We start from the raw sequence: 22,771 nt of genomic DNA, 5'->3' as shown, positions 1-22,771 counted from the left end.
TTTTCTTTTTGCTTATGTGGTGCTGAGGAATCGAACCCAGGGCCTCAGGCATGCAAGGCAAGCACTCTACCACTGAGCCAACTTCCCAGCCCCTGTTGTTGTTATTATTGTCAGTTGTGGGGCCTGAACTCTGGGCCTGGGTGCTGTCCCTGAGCTCTTCAGCTCAAGGCTAGCTCTACCACTTGAGCCACAGTGCCACTTCCGGCTTTTTCTGCTTAAATGGTACTGAGAATTCGAACCCAGGGGCTTATACATGCAAGCAAGCACTCTACCACTGAGCCTCCTTCCTGTCCCCAAGGTATAATTTTTGTCACAAATCACCACACCTACTATCTATAGTTACATAATATCACACATTTGTGTTACTCATTTTTAGAAATTCCCTTTTGGTAGCGTAGAACTCTCACAACTCTGTGTTGACAATCAAATGAATCCTCCTGTGGCAAAGGGCTACCTAGCCCTCTCCTCTTCCCTGGAAAGCTATACTGAACTGCAGGACCTACTTAACATGTATTTCTATTAGCTTAGACAGTTCCTTTCAACTATACTTCTGCAATTTCTGTCATCAAAATGGTAGTTGTATATCTGCCTTCCAGGATATGTACAATGTGTAAAGCAAAACATGCTATTTCAAATTGTATCATTCTGTACATAGACATGTGGATAAAAGAGTGAGTGAGAGCAACGCAGTGAGAAAAGTGAAGACTTGAGATTTTCCACCCTTCCCACCAAGAACCAATGCACTTCACTTATAGACAGTTATATGCAAAGAGCATTGCTCACATGAGTTCTTTTGTGAAATGTTTCAAAAAGAAAATATGAATACCACTGAATGATACATAAATCTATCTATTGGAGAAGGCATTTCTAGCCTGAAATAGTACTTTAGAAGTTGCATTTATCTGCATCTGCAAAAACTAGGAAAATATCAATGCCATTTCAAGTCTTCTCTGCCTTAATGAATTTCAGTTATCCATTATCCAGTTATATAAAATGTTTTCTACTTTAAACCTCAGAATTATCTCTCCCACCCTCAAGGCCCTCCTTGGACCTGTATGTATGTGGAGGGGGAGGGTACACCAGCCTCAGATTCCGGTACATGGAAAGATCATGTAAATGGCCCAGGACAAGCTTGTTTTCACCCAACGGTGTAGTATACAGTGCTACCTCATGAATCTCAAGGTGATTTGCAAGAAATCTAGTTGCTGAGAATGTATCTGTCAGAATGGCTTTTCATTACAATTTTCTTCCTATTAACATGTAATTAAATCAGGTTCCTTTAGTATAATTTTTGAATTTGCTGATGCCATTATCATATAAATAACTGTTGATCTGTGATCTTAAAAGACTGATTACATATTAGTCACATATTAATGATTGCATTGCACAAATGAGAGAGTTCAGATTTTTTTCTTCCATTTCTAAGCTGCCTACTAATTACATTTGATTCAGTGACAGCATCTTCAGACATGTTTCTCAGGATGTTTCTCGGTTATATTTAAAAGAATAGGTTTTTCTTATTTAGAAGAGGTTGAGGAAATTCTTGCTGCTCTGGAGGATAAAGGTACGGTTGTCTTCTCGTGTTCCTATCTACCAGAATGACATAGCCATGACAAAAATACCAATTCTCTAAAATCTTTCACATTATTAAAAAGCATCAATGTCACAAATGAACAAGAACAATTTCAATTACAGGGTTCTTCAATCCACCTTACTTAAAAGTATGTGTCAATGGATCAAAGCATGTTAGCCTGTGTGAGTTTTATTTTAAACAAAGAAATGTTTCTTAAAATGGATATTATTATACCTGTCTATTTTGGCTTCCACAGTTTGAGGCAGTACATTATAAATCAATAATTGTACAAGTGCCAATGTTCTGAGGTTTTGACATGTGATAATAAAATGTATCTATTGCCTTCAGAGGGTATCTTTGAACCACATCCTTTCTGAAAGTCTTTCCTATTCACCTTCAAGTCAGCTCAAAATCACAGCTGCATGAAAGCACATTGAATTTTTCTGAGGCATAAATCAATATGCAACAGGGGGATAAAATGCCAAACCTTTTCTTTTCACATGTTCACAATGTTACAATGAACTGCTTCTCATCAAATTTGTCCCCTCAACATAGACAATCATTTACTCAACCAGCAGAATACTACATTTAATTTATGTCTGAACAGCAGGGATTATGTCATTTCTCACATTAATTTTTGAACTAGGAACCTAAAACATCAGTAACAATTGACAAGGAACAATAGATTTTATCCCAGGTGAAAAAGGAAGCCATGGTATTAGTGTGCAGTGGTCCACATAAAAGCGGTTGGAAAGAAAGCTGCATATTTTAACATTAATATTAAAATACCTACTCTTTATACTAAAGAGGAGTGATCAACCAATTAGCAAAGACTGAGAAGCTGGGATATTAAATGTGATCATTCATACATCAGTTGTTCTTTGATTTATAATTTGAGAGCATCTAGTGCAATAAATCACCAAAAAAAAAAACCTGGGGGGGAAACTATAGAAATCTGACATCCTTCATATTCTTGCAGCTTAGAATGCAAATCTTCTCTTTAATAAGGGTGTCATGTGATGTTGACATAAATAAACATTTACACAAAGATGTTGCATATCAATGACTTGCTGAAAGATGTTTCCCCTCTTTATTCGGTCCTGGGGCCTGAACTCTGGGCCTGGGCACTGTCCCTCAGCTCTTCAGCTCAAGTCTAGCATTCTACCACTTGAGCTACAGCATCACTTCTGGCTTTTTCTACTTATGTGGTGCTAAGGAATTGAACCCAGGACCCATGCATGCTAGGCAAGCGCTCTACCACTGAGCTACTTTCCCAGCCCTGAAAGGATTTCAATTTTGTGACAAAGAAATAGAATGTTGAATTGGTCAGTCTTCACGATTATTAAACAGATACACCGAGGAACAGGGAATAATATAAAATAACATATAAGTTCCTACTGCATCATGGGAACTGTTCAGACAATTTTTAACTTTTGAGGAAACCATCCTTTATCATCATTTTCTACAGAAGAAAGATGAGGCTCATGTTACATGATTAGTAACACAAGAATGGAGGGATTTTCCCAGTAGATGGGTTTTTCTTACAGGAAACCACTTCATTGCTGAAGATGCTGAAGACTTGACAGATTCCAAACAAGGACTTCCCATGGGCAATATTAGGTTAAACATGGAATAATCCATCATACTCCCCAGAAACTGGTGTGTCTTCCTGTGCTCAGGATTTATAAAACACCAATTGGTTTGCTTAAACAACAGGAGTTTATTGCCTCACAGTTCTGGAAGCCAGAAGCCAAAGATCAGGATGGAGGCCAACTGGGTCCCAGGGGAAATCTCTCTTCCTGGCTTGCAGACAACCAGCTTCTATCTAGGTCTCAAATGGCAGGCAGACACAGACTCACAGACAGGCAGACACAGTAAAAGAAAGAGGGAAAGAGAGAAAAGGGAAGATAGGAGAAAGGGGAATGGGGTAGAGAGATGGAAAGAATATGAATGCATTCTTGATCTCAGATATTTTCTCTGGAATCATTTCTTGTAAAGACACTAATCTAATCAAATCAGAGCCTACCCTAAAGACCTCCTTTTATCTTTAACTACTCTTCTGTAGGCACCATGTCTAAATATAGTCATATTGGTAGTTCGCTCTTAACCAATGGATTTCCACCGAGAGAGAACATTCAGTCCAGAGTGGAGCCTAATAATATAATTCCTGTTTTTTAATATAAAATGTACGCGAAGGGAAGAATAAAGTTACCTAGACTTTAATAAAAAATAGCTTCCAAGGAATTGGGGAGGTGGGGAGGGAAGGGAAAACACTGCTAGATAGGAAATATACTCGTTACCTTACTTATGTAACTGTAGCCCCTCTGTACAGGACCATTATAAAAATATTAAAACAATGTAAGTGAAAAATAAAATTAAAAAATAGCTTTCAACAGATGCTTTTGTTTACAGAACAAATCTACACCTTATTTTTTAGATTTCTCCTTAAAGTGAAGAAGAAAAATCAAGATAAATTTATTAAAATAAAAATGTCAAATCCTTTGTGAATAACTCTGGAACTACTGCAAGAGAGAGTCAGAGAAACATTAGAGCTTATAGGTATAGGCAGGAATTTCTTGAATAGAGTCCCAGAGACACACAGATAGGTGAGAGACTCAACAAGTGGGACTACATTAAAACAAAAAGTGCACAGCTAAGGATACTGTTAACAAACGAGAAAAAGAGCTAAACAACTGGGAAAAGATCTTTACGAGCAATACATCAGAAAAGGCATAATATCCAATATATATGAAAAGCTCAAGAAATTAACCTCTCCCAAACTTAACAAAACAATCACTAAATGGGCAAGAAAGGTAAGGAGAGACTTCTCAGAAGAGGAAGTAAGAAAAGCAAAGAAACACATGGGGGAATGCTCATCATCCCTGGCCATAAAGGAAATGCAAATCAAAACAACCCTGGGATTCCATCTCACCTCAGTTAGATTGACCAACATTTTAAATTCAGACAACAAATGCTGGCTAGGGTATGGGGAAAAAGGAACCCCACTGCACTGCTGGTGAGAATGTAAGCTAATATAACCACTCTGGAAAGCAGTCTGAAGGTTCTGCAAAATCTAAACACAGACCTTCCCTATCATCCAGCCATACCATTCCTAGGCATCTACCCTGAGCATCATGATATGATAAAGACACCTGCCATATATATTCATTGTCACATTATCCGCAATAGCCAAGATACAGAAACAACCCAGATGCCTCACAAAAAATGTGTGGATACAAAGATTGTTCTACCTTTATACAATGGAATTTCACATAGCTATTAGAAAAAATAAAATAATGTCATTTGCAGGGAAATGGATGGAACTAGAACAAATCATGTTAAGTGAGGTAATCCAAGATCAGAGAGACAAACGGCACATGTTCTCCCTGATATGCAGAAGTTAGATCTAAAATGCACTGAGATATTACAAACTATACAGGATTCTTGATACTCACATATATTGAAACCAAAAGAGAATAGTCTTAGGAGAGAATCACAAAGGTGAAATACCCAAGCATTGTTTCATATGTACACAAAATAATAGACATATTTAAATGAATTCTAAAAATATGTAAACAAATTACTTATTTTACATTTTTTCTTTTTCTAATGATTCTGTATTCATTACCTTATATACAGTGTATTCAGATGCATATCAGTGGGAGGGTGAGGGGGGCACGGGATGTGATGTAAAAGGATGAAAAAATGCAGCAGTGTCATGCAATGGACATTGATGAAAATGAACTATACAACTCATGGGTGGAGATGGGAGGGAGGGAAAGGGAAAGTATTTGGGGACAGATGACAGTGTAGGAAAAGAAATGTACTTATTACCTGATGCATGTAAATGTAACACCTGTGTGTATCACCTTCAATAATAAAGTTAATTTTAAAAATCCTTTATGAGTTATAAAAAATAAATGCAAATACTAAACTTGTACTTTTTATTACAAATACAAAGTACAAAAATTGAAAGACATCTTATATCAAATTTTCTAATAAATGTGAGTTAATATAAATAAAAGCATACATTTTTTCATATGAATTTTTTCAACAATGACAATCTTGTTCTTTTTAATATGAAACTTTATAAAAATAAAAAATTAAATCTTTAAGTAGAATTTCATTTCAAATACAATTTTCTAGATCATAGAAAAGAACCTGGAAAAAATAAAATGTAATTCTAACAAATAATAAAATTATCATAGCAATCAAAACATTTTAAACTTGACAAAGCTCAACTACTGGAAATATAACTAACATATGAACAGGAATCTTATTTCTAACCTAGATAAATAACTTGGTAATTCTATTTAGTTCTGTCCTCTTAATGTCAGTAATTACGGTATATAGGAAAACATATTGAATCTAGATCAAAATTGATATTGTCGCAAACTTAATTGGGCTAGAAACAAGTGTTTGTTACATGGCTGCAGCATTTGTGTTGGATGTCTCCATTCTTCATTAAAAATGAAATATCTATATAGTTTAGTAATAACCAAACAACTAAGCTCTGATGGCCTCTCACTGCTGACTAAAATCACATCCATTCAAACAATATATTTCAATAATCATGGCAATGCTCATACATATGCAGATGAGGAAACCCGTAGACTCTTTCACAATTCCACCCAATGGTCATAGTCAAGCTCTATTTTCATTAACAAGCACAGCATAGGCCCTCAATAAAATAAGGACTAAATGAATGGATACACATACATGTATATCCGGAGTAGTTAACATTGAAACTTAATGGACAAAAATCACATAGCAAAAGATAAGAAGTATTTGCATTTGGAACTGGGATGTGTTGCAATTGACTTTGCACTCCTAGGATGCTAGTGCAAAGAAATAAATGGTAAATAATAAGCCAACCATTGTAACTTCAGTTTTGAAAGATTCAGCCGCACCATTACCACACTAACATTTTCTATGGATGCACACATTTTTATATAGTTAACACACCTCTAAGCAGCTTATTATAGGAATTGTTCCCTTTAATCATTAGAAGAAGTCAAAGAGATAGATTAGCTATTCTCATTTTTCACATGAGGAACTTCATGTAAAGAAACATTAGACAAAGCTTTCTCGCACATAGCTACTACATACTAGATTGTATTTCGGACACTCAGCAACATGATATGTGACCATGTCATTGCCAAAGAAAGCAGGTGGGGCAGGTAAGAAAATGAAAGGTATGTAAAGGTGAGATCAAGAGGGGCGGGAGCAGATAGATGACGGGGAAATGGAGCCAAAAAAGTTAATGTGCACATGTGAAAATAGAATCAGGACAACTGAGGGAATGGGTGCAGTTGAGATAGAGCAGGAAGGAAGAACGGCCATTGATCAAAGATGCATGGTAATTGGCAAGACCTTTGTTCTTAAGGATAATAAAATTAATAAATAAAATAATTTTATAGAAATCAAAAAGAAAGTGAATGGAAAGGTGATAGCTTTTGGGGGGAATCACACAGATGGTGGGATGCTGAATCTTCAAAACTCTGCCAATGTGGGTTCATTTTAAATGGACTTTTCTCGATCTCAGTGTTTTCATTAGGAAAAAGATGACTTTGAGATAGAAAAGTAAATCAAATCAAAATTGTAATGTGTCCAATTCTGCCTTGCATGATCCTCGCCATGTTTTTCCATATTCACATCTCTTCCACTAATGCTGGCTTCCCCAGCCTAAAGCCTGTGCAGCTGAACAGATGTTGGTACTCTGAAGGGAGCCCTGCTATCATATTCTGGTGCCATTGCCTTGAAGTTATCAATGATTTTGAATATAGGATTCTATATTTAAATTTGGTATTGACTCCAACAATTAGGTAACTGCTTCTTCTGCTCCTTTTTACCCTTCCCCTGGTTCAGCAAAAGCCACTTGACTCTATTATATACACTATACAGTTTGGCTTCAGCTTACTAAAGATGCCTAGAATGAATAAACATTTCATTACAAGAAAAGCACACACGTCACCCACTGTAACTTATCTCACTCATTCCTTTGCATTTTCAAATTTTCCCTCCAATATCAGACCTTAGATCACAGATTTCAGATGTCAGGTATCAGATGTCAGATTTCTGAATCCAACAACTCATTTAATGCTTTGATTACTCCAAATCAAGACAATGCATTGACTTTGCTCTGCTCTTGTCCACAGCTGGATTCTACTTCTAACTAATTATCTATGATATATTAATATAATTTCCTTCTTTATTGTGTTTATTTAAGGGTTTCAATTATTTTTTATTTTTAACCACATCTTTATAAGGTACATAATGGTAAGTGAAAATATGTACACAACATTTAATATTTAAGTCAATACCAATTTATCAACCATTACTAAAATTTAAAAATGTTTGCTGTTATTGCTGTTTAAACTCAAGATTTGACACTCACTCAGCTTGCTAGCTCCACTGATGATCTACCCCTTGGGGCTGAGATTTTTCTAACAAAACCATGACTTACACCAGGCAACACCCAGGATAGTATGAAGTAAAATAATAAATAAATATTTGTTAAATGATTACTAACACTGATGCATGTAAAGTCTATGTAAAGATACCTCAAAGATACATACATATGTGTGCATCTCAAATAAATAATCTAATATCTAATACAAATATAGATTATCAAAGCAAAGCAAAAGTGTTTATAGAATCATCAAGTAAAGACTCCAACATCTGAAATTCCAACATACTCTTCACCTTCTGTGACCTTTAAAATCACACAAATTTGGGCAGAGGCATAAAAGATCACCTCCATATGTGCTCTTTGTAGAAGGTAAGAGTTTGATACTGCATCATTGTACTTTTCCTCTTGTTTTCTCCTAATACCATAGCAATCAAGATTTTATACACACACACACACACACCCCACAAGATGAATTGAACTGCTTTTCGAGTGTATTGGCCCTTTGTGTTTCATGTCACTGTTTTTGGCTCTGTCCACCCCACCTTTATACTGCGACCTTACTGCCATTAACTTGGAATGGATTGACTCTTGTTGAGTACTATAAGGTTATAAGCCAGTCAAATAGTTATCTTGGATGTAACAGTCCTGACATGCTGCATTGACAAATTTATATGGTTTAAGGATTTTCAATGTACTTGATTTCTGAAGGCCAGCAGGACACTATTTTGTGAGAAATTGGAGGTGGACAAAATTAGGATAGCTCACAAAAGAATCTTAGTAGCAGATAAACTCTGGCTGGCTGGCTCCCCCATGCCATTAAGACACATGTATGGAGCCCTCTAATGTGTATTTTGTAAAAAAAAAAAAAAAATATACCAAGAAGTTGGGCAACAGTGGCTCACGCCTCTAATCCTAGCTACTCAGGAGATTGAGATCTGAGGATCACAGTTCAAAGCCAGCCTGGGCAGGAAAGTCCATGAGACTCTTGTCTCCAAACCAGAAGTGGCTCAAGAGGTAGAGCACCCAGGCCCAGAGTCAAGACCTATGACTGACCAAAAACAAAAAAAACAAATATATATACCAAGAGCTTTCTAGTTCTGCAACATATTGAATTCATAGAACTTAAGTGAAAGGTGAAAAATCTCATTCATAAAAGATTACATTTAAGTGTGTGGCCTTCTAAAGAGGTAGAATGTACACAATAGGTATTGACAGAGGACTAAAAACAGAAGACAGGTATTCATCTGACATACAAGTTAAAGCTTATGTCTAAGCCTGGAGGAAGTTGGAAAAGTCTCCATGAACTCAGAAAAAGTCAAGTTTATTAAATTAACAAGAGCAAAATACCCGAAAGAAGAGGCTGATAGGATATTCTATCTATTGGGACATTGTGTGTGTGTGTGTGTGTGTGTGTGTGTGTGTGTGTGTGTGTGTAAGGAATGAACTGTACAGTGAAAGGTTTATAAGGCAAAACTAAATAATTAACCATTCAAATTCCATATGCTAGATATCTTATGAAGCAGATTGTACCAGATTGCTTGTAGGCTCCCTTCAGAACATTTTTTTTTTGGTAAATGTCTGCCTATTTTCTAGATGAGGGAAATGGAGCTTATATATGTAAGTAATTTGCCAGAGTTCATTGCAATATAACCTTGTGCAGTTTAATGATTGCAGCATGAGCTTGTGCAGTTTGATGATTGGTGAACTCTATGCCAGCTCCTCCTATCAGATTGCCAGCCCTATGTGGCTGATCCAAGACTGTTTTTCCTCATTACTCATCCTCTGTAATAGGCAGATAAAGGGCACTCAATGTGTGTTTGTTGAATGTTGAATGTATCCTGTTATGAAGTTAGATCCAGCTGGCTCAATCCTAAATTAGTCAATTTTCAGTACCAAATTAAAATATAAGGAATGACAAATTAATAATCACAGGGCACTTTATTTAATTAATGACACTCAACTTATTAAGGTAAGGATGTTGAAGGACAAGAAAATTCATTCAAGGGAATTCTTCCTGCAAGCTATGAAACTAATAGCAGAATTTTCTTTCTAAAATCAATTAGATTAGTGTTGGAAATAGTACAGAAACCTAAGCTGTGTGCTTTCTAGATAGTAAACTCATGACATATTTTCTGTAAACACTCGATTTGTAGAAATTTTGAAATGATATTAATCTTATTTACTATCTAAGATATTTGAGAATTGGTGTTTTGATAGAAATTAAAATACAAGTTCAATTTGTGAAGCAAGCTCCATTATGACTTATCTTTGCAGGTAGTATGTTTTAAATGAAATAAGTAATAAAAAAAGAGTATTTCTGTCAAATAGTAATAGTGATGAAGAACCTTTATAAATGAACCTCATCACATCAAAAGTTAGAATTCAGGGCCCGGCGCTTGTAATGCTAGCTACTCAGAAGGATGAGATCTAAAGATCATGGTTCAAAGCCAACCCAGACAGAGGAGTCCATGTGACTCTTATCTCCAATTAACCACCAGCCAACAAACAAAAAGTTGAGCTGTGGCTCAAAATAGTAGAGTGCTAACCTTGAGCAAATGAGCTCAGGGATAGTGGCCACGCCCTGAGTTCAAAGCTATGACAAAAAAGCAGAAAATAAAACACAACAAAAAAGCAACCAAACAAAAAAACCAACAAACTCAGAATTCAGACCTTTGGTTTTTCCCCTAAAAAGGATTCTTTTGTTCTGATAAATTATGGAATTGTCCACTAGGCTTTTACCTGCTTGGTTGAATGAAGCTCTGTTTTATTTTTTTGCTGGTTTTTATGCCAGTACTGGGCTTGAACTCACAGCCTCACTTTTTTGCCCAAGGCTGGAACTATACCAATTGAGTCACTAATACACTTCTGGCTTTTTGTCTGGTTCACAGAGATTAGAGTCTCCAGGAACCTCAAGCCTGGGCTGACTTTGATTCTCAATTCTCAGATCTTACTTAGCCTCTTGGGTAGCTAGGATTACAGGCAGGAGCCACCAGAAACCAGTATGATCCATTTGTTTAAAAACTCAAACAGTTAGTGAGCAGGGCTTGTGAAACCAGGAGCAAAAGTTAGAGTTGACTATGGGATTTTGTGCAAACTTTTAAAAATTAATAAGCACTCTAAACAGCTGGAATCCCAGTCATTTATCTCATATCTTCCATTGTTGCCATTGGTATGAACCATAATAGAAAGACCACTGAAAATGGCACCGCACTCATTTTCTGTGGTATTCAGATAGTAACTCCATGTAAAAAGCCAGACACAAAAGATTTAAGTTATAAAATTCCACTGGACTCCCCTAGCTTCCCGATGTCTCTGATTTTTGTTTTGTTTTTAGCTTGTTCAGGGGTCATTCGGAAGTAAGTGTGAATAGCCCTGCCTTTTATCCCTTCCCAGTCATGAGGAAACCAGACATACATTATAAACTATACATGGATTCCTGGGCATCTTGCTACATTTTTCTCTTTAAGACTCTGACAAAATATTTGATGTAGTGCTTAAAGTTCATATGTTAAACTACCATGTCTTACTATTTCATATATAAAAGCAAACAGTGCTCTTCAGGGCCAATAGAACATGATTTATCTTTCTGTATTCCACAATAAATTATTTAATTCCTAAATTCTTTGAGTCCAGAGTTAAGTTTCAAAATTATGATTGAGATCTTGTTTATAATTTATCCATACTTGTCAAAGCCTTTTCCTCTCTAACAATTAACTGTTATAATATTTAACAGAAGATGGAAGATTAAATTTGGGTAGCACAATTAAATATGGCACAAGCATGTACTGCAAATCTTGATATAGGGATAAGACATTTTCTTATTTCTTCATTTGATCATGATGTGCCTATATTCTGCCAAACAATAATCCTAATGAAAACCAGAGTGCTTTTTAAGTACAAGACTCTGCCTATGGTATTTTCATTACTTCCAATAGCCATCTTAGTGACTATTATAAGTCCATCATACAGAAGAATACGTCAAGTCTTAGAGCACTGTAGCGATTGTGTACAGCTGGTAAGGATGGCTTTGAAGTCTGATCTGTACAGTATAGAGTGGTGAGGAATATGCTAATGATAGTACACTTTTATGCAGAATAATAAGTGCTGAAATGTTTCTTAGCAAAATTGCATTGCTTGAATTGCCTTTTAGGCACTAGAATTAAGATTTCCAGAAGGAAAATATCTCCCTCACCTAAAATGTACAGAAATAAGAAAAAATCTACAGCTCAAAAAGAAAAGAAGAACATAGGAGAATCAATGTATAATAAATATCATGCATTATGCTTTTCTACATGTGTCCTGCACAGTATAAATAAAACATTCCTTGGGATGTGCACTGCTTAGAAAATTTATTCGATATTGTAGGCTCCCACTACCAGTGGCTTTAACCTTAGGGTGATATAGTTGCTATTTATCTTTTAAGAAAAAAATGCAAGTATCTGTTTATTCCCTGATGCCAACCTCACTCATAGTAAATTATTTATGTACCCATTTTAATATGTATTTTGCATCTGACAGGACAACTCTCCTTAGGACCCTTTTACTGACCCACTTGACTTGATGATGGGGTAAACAATGTCACCTTCCTAGTGCACAATGAATTACAAAGAACCGGTAAAGTATACCATCCATCATGCTGGCACTAAGTAGACTTTTCAAGTAGATCTCAGATATTACAAATGCTGTTTAGACTGTTACCAGAAAGCACAAATTGGAAGCTTATACAAAATGGCCATATGATGAATGGACATGACAGCTCTGCAAAGGGAAGGTGCACGCCTCTTCTGCAAATAACCTTGTCAGAAGCAAAAGTTCCGGGGAGCTTTGCTGGCAGTCAAGACAGAATAACTTAAGAACCTATTAATGGCTCTGCTGTATAGAAATTCATGCAAACAGAATGTACTCAAAATCAAATGGGAAGGATGCCCACATTAGTAGCAACAGCCATTCAAGCCTCATTCAAATTAGGGAAATATCTGAAGCAATACACAAAATCACCAACACTCTCTTAATTATTAAACATGTAGCCTTCGGTAACCAAGTTCCACATCATATTTGCAAGACACGAACAAATATTATTCTTGCCTATACATGGTTTTAACAATCAGCATCAATGTCAAATGCGTTCTTCATGTAAATATGTAAATTAGTATGTACTTACTATAAGAGATTCATTAATGTAATTATGGAAATAGTTATTGTCCTCATTAATTTCTCAAATTATAACATTTAAATACAAGTTATTTGTCTTATTCATAGTTGCTTTTTACTTCCTTTAACATTTCCTTTGGTTTAAGAACCAAGAAAAAGAGCTGGCTGTACTCTCTCATACTGTTTTAACTAAGGGCATTGAACTTGCTAGGTAATTGTTCTACTAATAAGCCACATTTGCAGTCTCTTTCTTAGAAGGGACTGGATATTTTGAGATAGAGTTTTGAATTTTGCCAAGGCCCACACCTAGACCATAGTCTCGTTTTCTACTCTCTGCTGGTGTTAAAATTATGAGCCCAGTTTCTTGAGATGGAATCTCACAATATTGTTGCCCACTATTTTTGGAACCACTATCCTCCTGAGCTCAGCACCCACACTGCTAGGATGACTGGTGCATGCCCCCATACCCAGCTATTGGATGAGAGTCTTCCCAACACTGTGCCTTGATTGTCCTCAAATTCTGATCCCATTTTCAGTTCCTAATCAGGTAGGATTTCAGACAGAACCACTGTGCCTGATGTGTTTATATTATTGCCTATCAGAAATAGTACATGTTAATCAAATCAAATTACATGAGTACTGACCTGGAAATACTGCAGATATTTAACATTAAATTCTAATTGCAAAACATCTCAGGAACGTGCTAGTTATATACAACTCTGTATAATTCAGAGTGGGATATAACATGGAATACAACAATGCTGAAAGTTCATGTCCCAACAATTCAGTCTTTTATAAGTTAATTTGTCACTAAACTGGAACTATTACTATACCCACTGAAATGAAAACAATAGGGGTTCAGACCTCTAATCCTAGCTACTAAAAAGGCTTAGATCACCTCATTTGAGGCGATCCTGAGCAGAAAAGTCTGTGAGATTTTTATCTCCAGTTAATCAGAAAAAAAAACAATTAGAAAACCAAAAACCAGATGGGAGGTGTGGCTCATGTGGTAGAATGCCATCCTTGAGTGAAAAGGGTAAGTAGTGATATCGCAGGGCCTTGAGTTCAAGTCTCAATAATGACAGGGAAGGGGAATGAAGGGAAGGGAAGCTAATTAACTGTTAGATTGCTAGCTAACAGTAAATAAACTACAATGACAAGATTTAAAGCTACTCAGGGAAGCTTTAAAGCCCTGCATTTAACCAGTACACCAAAAAAAAAAATCTGCACCAAACCCAGGCAACAAAAACAATGTTGAGATAAAATGACAGCACACTCCTTGTCCTGTGTTTTTCATAAAGAAAGAGGAAGCATTGTGCTTCAAATCTTAAATGTGTGAATAATCACATCAATTTCCACTTCATTTCTTATGTGCATACACAAATTCCAAACACAAAATCATTTCTGTTTCTAGTCTCTCCAAATTAACATATTCAAATTGGTCTTTGAAATCATAAATGAAACCTACTCACAAGATATGGACTAAGGACACTGCAATCACATATTCAACACCTTTGAATTGAATTGTTCTAACATGTTTTCACTTTCAAGCTATGATAAGGCAAGGCCTGGGAAATGCAAATCTCCCTTACTTTCCCTGGCACCTCTACACCTGGGAACATTTAGTGGTTACTTTGGGGCATTGTATCTTGACAGTGAGCTCAATTTAGATGAAAGCTGTTGTTTTCTAATTTCATTTCACTGTAAATGACAGAGACAAATGATCATATCACCTGGAGAGTTCCTTTGGCAGAATAGGCAGCGTAGGAGTAGAGCATGTTTTGGCTGTTGTCTTTTCTGTCTTCTTGGTTGCAAGGCTGGCCAGAAGGAAGGAAGCACTGACCACTGGGGATCAGGGTCACAGTGCTGGGGGAAGCGCCAGGCAGACTCAGCAGCACAGAGTAATTGACAAACTGCACATCTTCTAGACCCAACGAAGTCCAGTGAGTCTTAATTCTCTTTGAAATGTCTGTGTCATCCTCACTTGGATAAAGTTGTACCAAGTTCCTGAAAGGCATTTTAAAAGCCAGATTAAAATAAGACAACAACACAAAGGAACCAAACCTTCATTCTTTGGAGGTGTACCTGCTTGCAATGTAAACAGTTGTCCATAGATGCAATTGTATGGTGAGAGATGGGTAGGAAAAAATTATACCACAAGTTCACACTGTATGAATAGGGATTTCTGTAAATTTAAGCAAGATGATGAAGGATTTAGTGATTGATTATTTATTGTTATTATTATTATGTGTGAGCGTGAGAGTGCAAGGAAAAGAGAGAGAGAAAGAGAGAAAGAGAATTGGTTTGAACTCAGGACCTTTCACTCTTCTTTACTTTTTTCACACAAAGCTAGTGATCTACCACTTGAGCTATACCTTCACTTCTTTGTTCTGGTTAATTATAGTCAAGAGTCTCACAGACTTTTCTGCCCAGCCTGGCTTTGAGCCACAATCCTCAGGTATCATCAGCCTCCTTAGTAGTGGGATTACTGGTGTGAGCCACCAGCACCTGAGTAAATTATTTCTCAAGTGAAGAGCTAATAAAGTACCATGAGTCTGCAGAGAAGAGACCTCTCTAACAGAATTGCTGTGGGAAGAGAAGAAGTAGCCACCCCAGGGATCAAGGAGTGTCATGGGGCCAAGTGAACCTGTGACACAGCAGGGCATCATCTTCATAAGCAAATTTCACCAACTCACAAAGTCGGGGCCACATTTTCTCTTAAGGGTGGAATTTAGGAGGAAAGTAAAAGTCAGACAACTGGAATATGTAAGTGTATTTAAAAAAAAGAAAGAGGGAATAAACTAAGGCAAAACCAGCCCAACCAATACATGAACTGAGGTCCTCCTGCAAAAGGGAAAAATGGTCAATATAAACCATGCAAAAAATATTCAATATCCTTGGCCATACAAGAAATGTAGATCAAAATACATGAAAATTTTATCTCACTCTAGTCAGAATGACCATCACCAAGGAAAGAACAATAATAAATACTGATAGGGATGCAGGAAGTAAAGAAAATTCTACATACGATTTATGCAGACTGAGAATGTAGATTATTGAGGCCACTATAGAAATCAGTAGAAAGTTTCCACAAAAATTTGAAATACAGACCAACTACAGATCCTGCTATGCCTCTATAGGCATATATCTCATGAACAGTAAGTCAAAATATGTGCACATTCATGTTTATTCAGCACTATTCACAATAGCTGAGCTATGGAATCTACCTTAGTTGCCCATCAATGGATCAAAGAATAGTATTCATCCATGAAGAAGAATGAAAAATATCATTTGCAGAAGAGGGGATGGAACAAGAGATCATCATGTTGTGTGAAAGGCAGACTCAGAAAGAGGAGCACTTTATCTTTTCTCCCCAATGCAGAATCTACATGGCCCCAAGAGAGGATAGGGATGTAAATGAGGACTATTTGGAGAAGGACTAACATTAGTGGCGAGGGCAGATAGGGGGGAGGATGAGGGTGAACATAGCCAAAGCACATTACGTGCATATATGAAATTATCATGGTGAAGCCCATTAAAAATATTTTGTATTAAATGTTTGAGATTCTTTCAGCTTTCAATAGCTTTTATCAGGTATTCTGAAGGATAAATAACTTCTAAAATATGTCCAATTTTTCCTTATTGTAGACAATACTCCACTGAAACTTTTATTCATATTTTTTAATTGAATAGATAAAATAGAACTCGTTTTTAGGTAATATGTAAGAGCTTCTGTTCTATAAGGCATGCAATGGCACAACCAGAGGGAAAAGATCCAAAATATTAAAAATAATTCTTGCTCACTAACCCAGTAAAATTCTTAATGGGAATTAAAAAGCTTTTCATTTTCAATATGTGGTTTTACAATAAATAAAATTGTAATGTTAATACACATAATTTCTAATATGTGATCTTTTTCAAATCATGAAATTTTGCTCATTTACTTCTAAGAGTTTTATATCTGGAGAAAGAAGAGGTAGAGCAAGTATATCAGAAGGGATGTGGAGGACAGGAATACTCAAACGTGGGTATCTACTTTTACATTTGTACATGTATAGAGGTATACATGTACATCTATACAAGTATATATGCAATGACAAGCACATAGATTTGGGTCTGTCTGGGCTCCAGAACCTACCTATCTCAGGAGCCTCTTGGTCCATATTTGCAATGAAGTGTTTTTTTCCATTAATGCATGTTATCACATGTTAATACCAACAGTGATAAGTTGCTGCAATTATTCCTCTAGGATTTCATAATAATCATTTATTTTCTCTTCTTTATTAGCATTGAGATGAACTATCATGAGGTTACATTATCAAGACTATGACCTGTATTGTTATGAGATGAAAGCTCAGTTTGGGAGCATATATGTCATCCTTATATAAAGTACCATTGAATCTTTATCAGATAGTTGTGATCTGAATATATGAATACTCCAAAATTTGTATGTTGAAATCCTAAACACCAAATGGATAATGCTCAAGAAAAGAAAATCATCAGACTATTAGAAGATCATCAGGCAAATTACATTAACAGTCTTAAAGAAAAGGTCAGAAGGAGAACTTTTATTCTTTCATAACATAAGTGCAAAATATAAATTTATAACATAAATATTATAGTGGCTGAGGGCTCTAATCTCAATGTTTGGAAGGCTGAAGCAGCACTATCATGAGTTTGTGGCCAGTTTGGTTACAGAGCAAGACACTCTCTCACAAAATAAAAATCAGAACCACAAAAATCAAATGAGACAAATATATAATGAACCCCTTGTAAGCATGTAGCTATTTTGCTTAGAATGTGAGCAATAAATTTCTGTTATTTCTAAGTTGCCCTATATAAGGATTTCTATCATATCCTGAACAGATGATGGTAGCTATCAAGAATCTGGTGAGTATTACTAGAAAAATATGACTTAAACTATTTTTCTCTATTTCTACTATAAAGGAACAATATTCAGTTATTCTACGGAACATTCTACTAAACTCTTATAAGTATAGCCTTTTTCTTTGCTCTATTTTCTGTGTAAAATATTTGTTATAACCAGGTGTCAATGGCTTACACCTGTAATCCCAGCTACACAGGAGTCTGAGTTCTGAGACATAGTTCTAAGCCAATCTGGGTAGAAAACTCTTTGAGATGCTTACCTTTAACTGCCAAAAAGCAAGAAGTGGAGCTGTGACTCAAGTGGTAGAGTATTAGCCTTGAGCACAAAAGCTCAGAGACAGCACCCAGGCCCTCAGAGTTCAAGCCCCAGGACTGGAAAATATAATTGATTGCTAGCAAATAATGAAAGTTCTGTTACTTTCTCTCTCACTATTTATAAATTTTATTTTTATAATTTCTGATTATATGCATACATAATATATTATAATTAAGCTTAGACCCCCAAAAGTTGTTTACTGAAATATTTAATCAGATGTGCTGGTGACTATCACTCTATTGTGCTATACATGTCAGAATGAAAGTATTCCTCTTTTCTGGTGTTAAGACATGCTTTACCATTGTTATGGATCATAAAAGAAAGCCTGAGGCATTTAAAAACAATCCTCTTTTCTTTTTTTATTGTAAATCACATTAGTAGATTTCTTTTTTCTTTTTTCTTTTCCTTTTTTTGGTCAGTTGTGCGGCTTGAACTTTGGGCCTATAGCTTTTCCTCAGCTCTTCAGCTCAAGGCTAGCATTCTGCATTTTGAGCCACAGCACTTTTTGTTTTCTGGATGGTTTATTGGAGATAAGAGTTTCACAGACTTTCCTGTCCAGGCTGGCTTTGAACCTCTACACTCAGATCTCAGGCTCCTGAGTAGCTACGATTAAGTGCTTGAGTCACCAGCAGCTGGCACATTAGTAGATTTCTAGTGCTAATTAAACCTTTCATTTCTAAAATAAAAGCTCCATAGAATAGAATGTGTACTAACTGAAAATACTTTGTGATTTAGTTTGTCATTATTTTGTGTATGGTTTTTACATCTAATTTTAAAAGTAGTTGCTATGTAATAGTAAATACTTTCAGAACCATTCCTCCTTTTAGATTTAAATGAGTCAACCCTCCTAACGTGAAGTAGAGGTTTTTCCTTTTGACCTCCAGTCTGAGAGAAACTGTGAGAAGATTTGAGAGAGAAGTTAGCATTTTTCTAGAAATTGTTCCATACTGAAAATCCTCGGGCTAGAATTTAGGAAAAGCTTGTTTAGTTTGCTTGCTCACAGATACCATGATGTCTCCAATCTCCTGAATAGCTGGGATTAAAAGTGAGAGGTACCGGACCACACACAATTTGTATTCTCATCCTGAATTAGAGTGCTTTTGTTCATTGTTCTTGGTGCAGGCCACAAATTCTCAAATTTTCAGATTTCTGGTTTCATCATTTGCCTAATTATTCCTCATTGTATTTTGTTTCTTCTATTAATTCCTCTTCCTTTTTTTGAGTTCAAATTAGTCTATTGGTATAAAAAAATCTGTATATATTGAGAATTATATTATCTATTTCAAAATATTTTCACCAAACCGAAATAAACTACCTTCTAATAAGATGTGGTTTCTTTTCAAGTATTGATTGCTGGATTCACAACTTCCAGGAGACATTCTGGAAAAGCAATTAGAAGTTGTGACCTCACCTGCTCCCTCACAGATGTGTAATGGTAATTTTTGCTCAAAATTGATCAATGTGCTATTATTTGTCACATAATCTCAGCTACCAGAGATCACATTACTTAAATCTCCTGTACTGTGATTATGATTGGATTCAAGCATATGAGAACATCTTTACAGCAAGCTAACATAACCAATAGATCGATATAAAGCATGCATCTTTCTGCTAGAGGTATGGAGAAGTACCAGCCATAAGCAAGAACACTGACCAAGAATGAGGTTTTAAATTGAAGCTCCCTGAAAGAATGACAAATAAATTATTGACCATATCAATCATATTACTTATTTTTTATTAATTAATGAGCAAGCAAGACATGTATCCTCATAGATGATGACAAATATTTTGAATACACTTGATTACATAGACATCACTTCTTAGAATGACTGGACAAATTGATCTTTTATGTATATGTGCTAGTCCTGGGACTTGAATTTAGAGACCTAACACTTTCTCTTAACTTTGTCACTCATGACTGGTGCTCTTCCACTTGAGCTACTCCTTGCAGCTTTTTGCTTGCTAATTGGAGATAAGAATCTCTCATATTGTCTGTTCTATCTGGTTTTGAAGCAGGATGATCAAATCTCAGCCTGCTGAGTTGGAAGGATTACTTTGAAGCCAGCAACACTTGGTTGAAACATTTTTTCTTAACTACTACTTCCTCATCCTCCCCATCATTCTTCTTACGGTTGTTACCTGGTGTGTTGTTTCTTCTTCCTTAATTTTTTTTTTTCTCTTTTTTTATTGTTGTTTTTTTTTTTTTTTTTTTTTTTTTTTTTTTTTTTTTTTTGTCGTTGGTGTTGCTTTCTGTGGGTGGGTGGTGTCTGTCCGTTCTTTCTTTCGCTGCTGGTGCTTTCTCTCTTGCTTTCCCGTGCGTGTTCCTTCCTTACATACTTTTTGTTTCAACCTTGTTTTTTTTGAATATGTACTTATTCATTCCGTTTCTTTATTATTTACATGATTGGTTGGGTCTATTTTTTCTTATTGGTTAGTTTCAGTTAGTGTTAACATGGCTGTATTTTCCTTGAGAATTTCCACATTTTTCAAACTTTTTCTCATAGTAACCATTTGGGGATTTATGGTGAAGGGTTTTGATATAATTAGGCAGCTAGCTATATTAAATGTGAAATGTGATTAAATAATCTCCATTTATTAATTTCAGAGAATGTGGTGAAAATAGGAGCGTGTCATCCAAAATCAAAAAGCAATTATTTAAAAGAGAGTTTTCTTCATACTTAATGTTTAAATGAAGGGTTTCTGTGGGCCAGTAGTTCTGGCAGGCAGCATAATGAACTGTCATGCCTGAGACTTGAATTTGAAAGTGACTTTGGCATTAATGTTTCATTGGCCAATGGAGACTGGAACTAGAAGTATTTTGGCTTTGCTAGACAGAATTCTGTTTATATCAGTGTTCAACACTTGCTACTGGATGAGCCACAGAGCACCACTGATGTCAGAGTTGGGGGAACCAGTGCATGTAGTTTTCCTAGTGGCAGAGGTAATGCCAAGAATAAACTAAATAAATGGGCAAAAATAAACATTTAAAGAAAGACACTAATAATACACAGTGGGAAAATCAGCATATTTACTAATAGCCAATAAGATTTTATTATGCACATACATGACAATGGATATACACATTAATATTTTTCCATTTGAAATTTCTCATACACTTAAAATTCAAAAGTTCCTGTAGGGTTATTATTTGACTTGAGATCCAACCTAATAAAAAGGTGTGAATTGTTGAATAATATGCATATAAGAGGTTTAACAACTATAACATTAACTCAGTTTTTTATTTCTTAATTAGGCTTAAAGTTTTTAAGCTAGAACACACAGTACAGCTCTACCATACATAATCAGAAGTTATGATAAAGGAAAAACTGAACCCGATGACCTTTTCCCTGCCATACAACAACTCTTGCTATGCCAAATGAAACTATTATTCATTGTTCTATTACTTCTAGTTTCTAAAATGACATTCAAATCAAAATGTTGTGTTTAATCTTCACACAAATCTATGCTATAACTACAACCTTACAGATAAGAAAATTGAAAACCAGATAATACAATCAACATGTAAAATGAGCTAAGTAAAATACCAGAATTTTATTGTATTGCATTTCTACTTAGGTATAGAGTCCCAATCTTAACTGATTGCTAAACCAAATAAAACTGTTGAATGTAAGAAAAGACAGCATCTGTGCAAAATAATTGAAATGAAGAGCTGGGGATTTGAGCTAGCAATCCGCTGTTGCCAACCTTGGGGTCTTTAACTTGAGATTTTTATGCTATTGAAAATTGAGACTTAAGGAAATTAATATGCTATTTCTGGTGTACAAATTTCAGAGTTTGAGCCAAGCAGCAGAAGCTTAGGCCTGTAATGCTAGCTCAGGTGTCTGAGAGCTGAGGATGGCTGTACAAAGCCAGCCTAGGCAAGAAAGTCCATAACTAACAAAAAAGTCCAATAATAAGAAAGTCCAATAACTAACAAAAAAGGAGAAAGTAGAACTGTGACTCGAGTGGTCACCTCGAGTTCGTCCCCAAGGATATGCATGCACATATAACAACAACAAAATATCAAAGTTTGAGAACTGTCTGAACAAGAAAGATATTAATTTTTGATTATATTATTTAAAAAAATTAGTACAGAATGAGATTATCTACACTGTTTCTCAACACCCTCCTTTCTGCTTTATCAGTAGTCAGGCATGTGATGTTCTGCTTGATATTCAACCAGGAATTAATTTGATATGTAAGCCAGAGTTACATTCCACCTGACAGTAATGCAAACTTAATGTAGAAAAACTGCAATATCTAGTATATGTACGAGTCAAGCAGAAAAGGTCAGATAAGGTGATGTTAGGAAAATGAACCCTAAGATATGTATTTAAATTTTTTTCTTTCATGCATTTGTTTCTAACGCATTTATAAAATTATTTCTTTGTTGTTTTGTATGTCCCTCCCCACAGTATAACCCCTGCTTTCA

At 35.7% G+C, this 22,771-nt stretch overlaps 1 protein-coding gene across 1 annotated transcript in view; it reads right to left on the bottom strand.

The window, feature by feature from the left end:
* The window catches only part of Naaladl2 (N-acetylated alpha-linked acidic dipeptidase-like 2), a 902,864-nt gene that overhangs the window by 526,223 nt on the left and 353,870 nt on the right, over nucleotides 1–22,771 (bottom strand). Inside the window, exon 3 of the mRNA XM_013016159.1 lies at nucleotides 14,870–15,143. Within this exon, the coding sequence (XP_012871613.1) occupies nucleotides 14,870–15,143 (274 nt within the window). The remainder of the gene's footprint in view (nucleotides 1–14,869; nucleotides 15,144–22,771) is intronic.

Source organism: Dipodomys ordii, unplaced genomic scaffold (genome assembly GCF_000151885.1).
Source record: "Dipodomys ordii isolate 6190 unplaced genomic scaffold, Dord_2.0 Scaffold30, whole genome shotgun sequence".
NCBI lineage: Eukaryota > Metazoa > Chordata > Mammalia > Rodentia > Heteromyidae > Dipodomys > Dipodomys ordii.
This window is presented reverse-complemented; position numbering and strand designations above follow the sequence as displayed.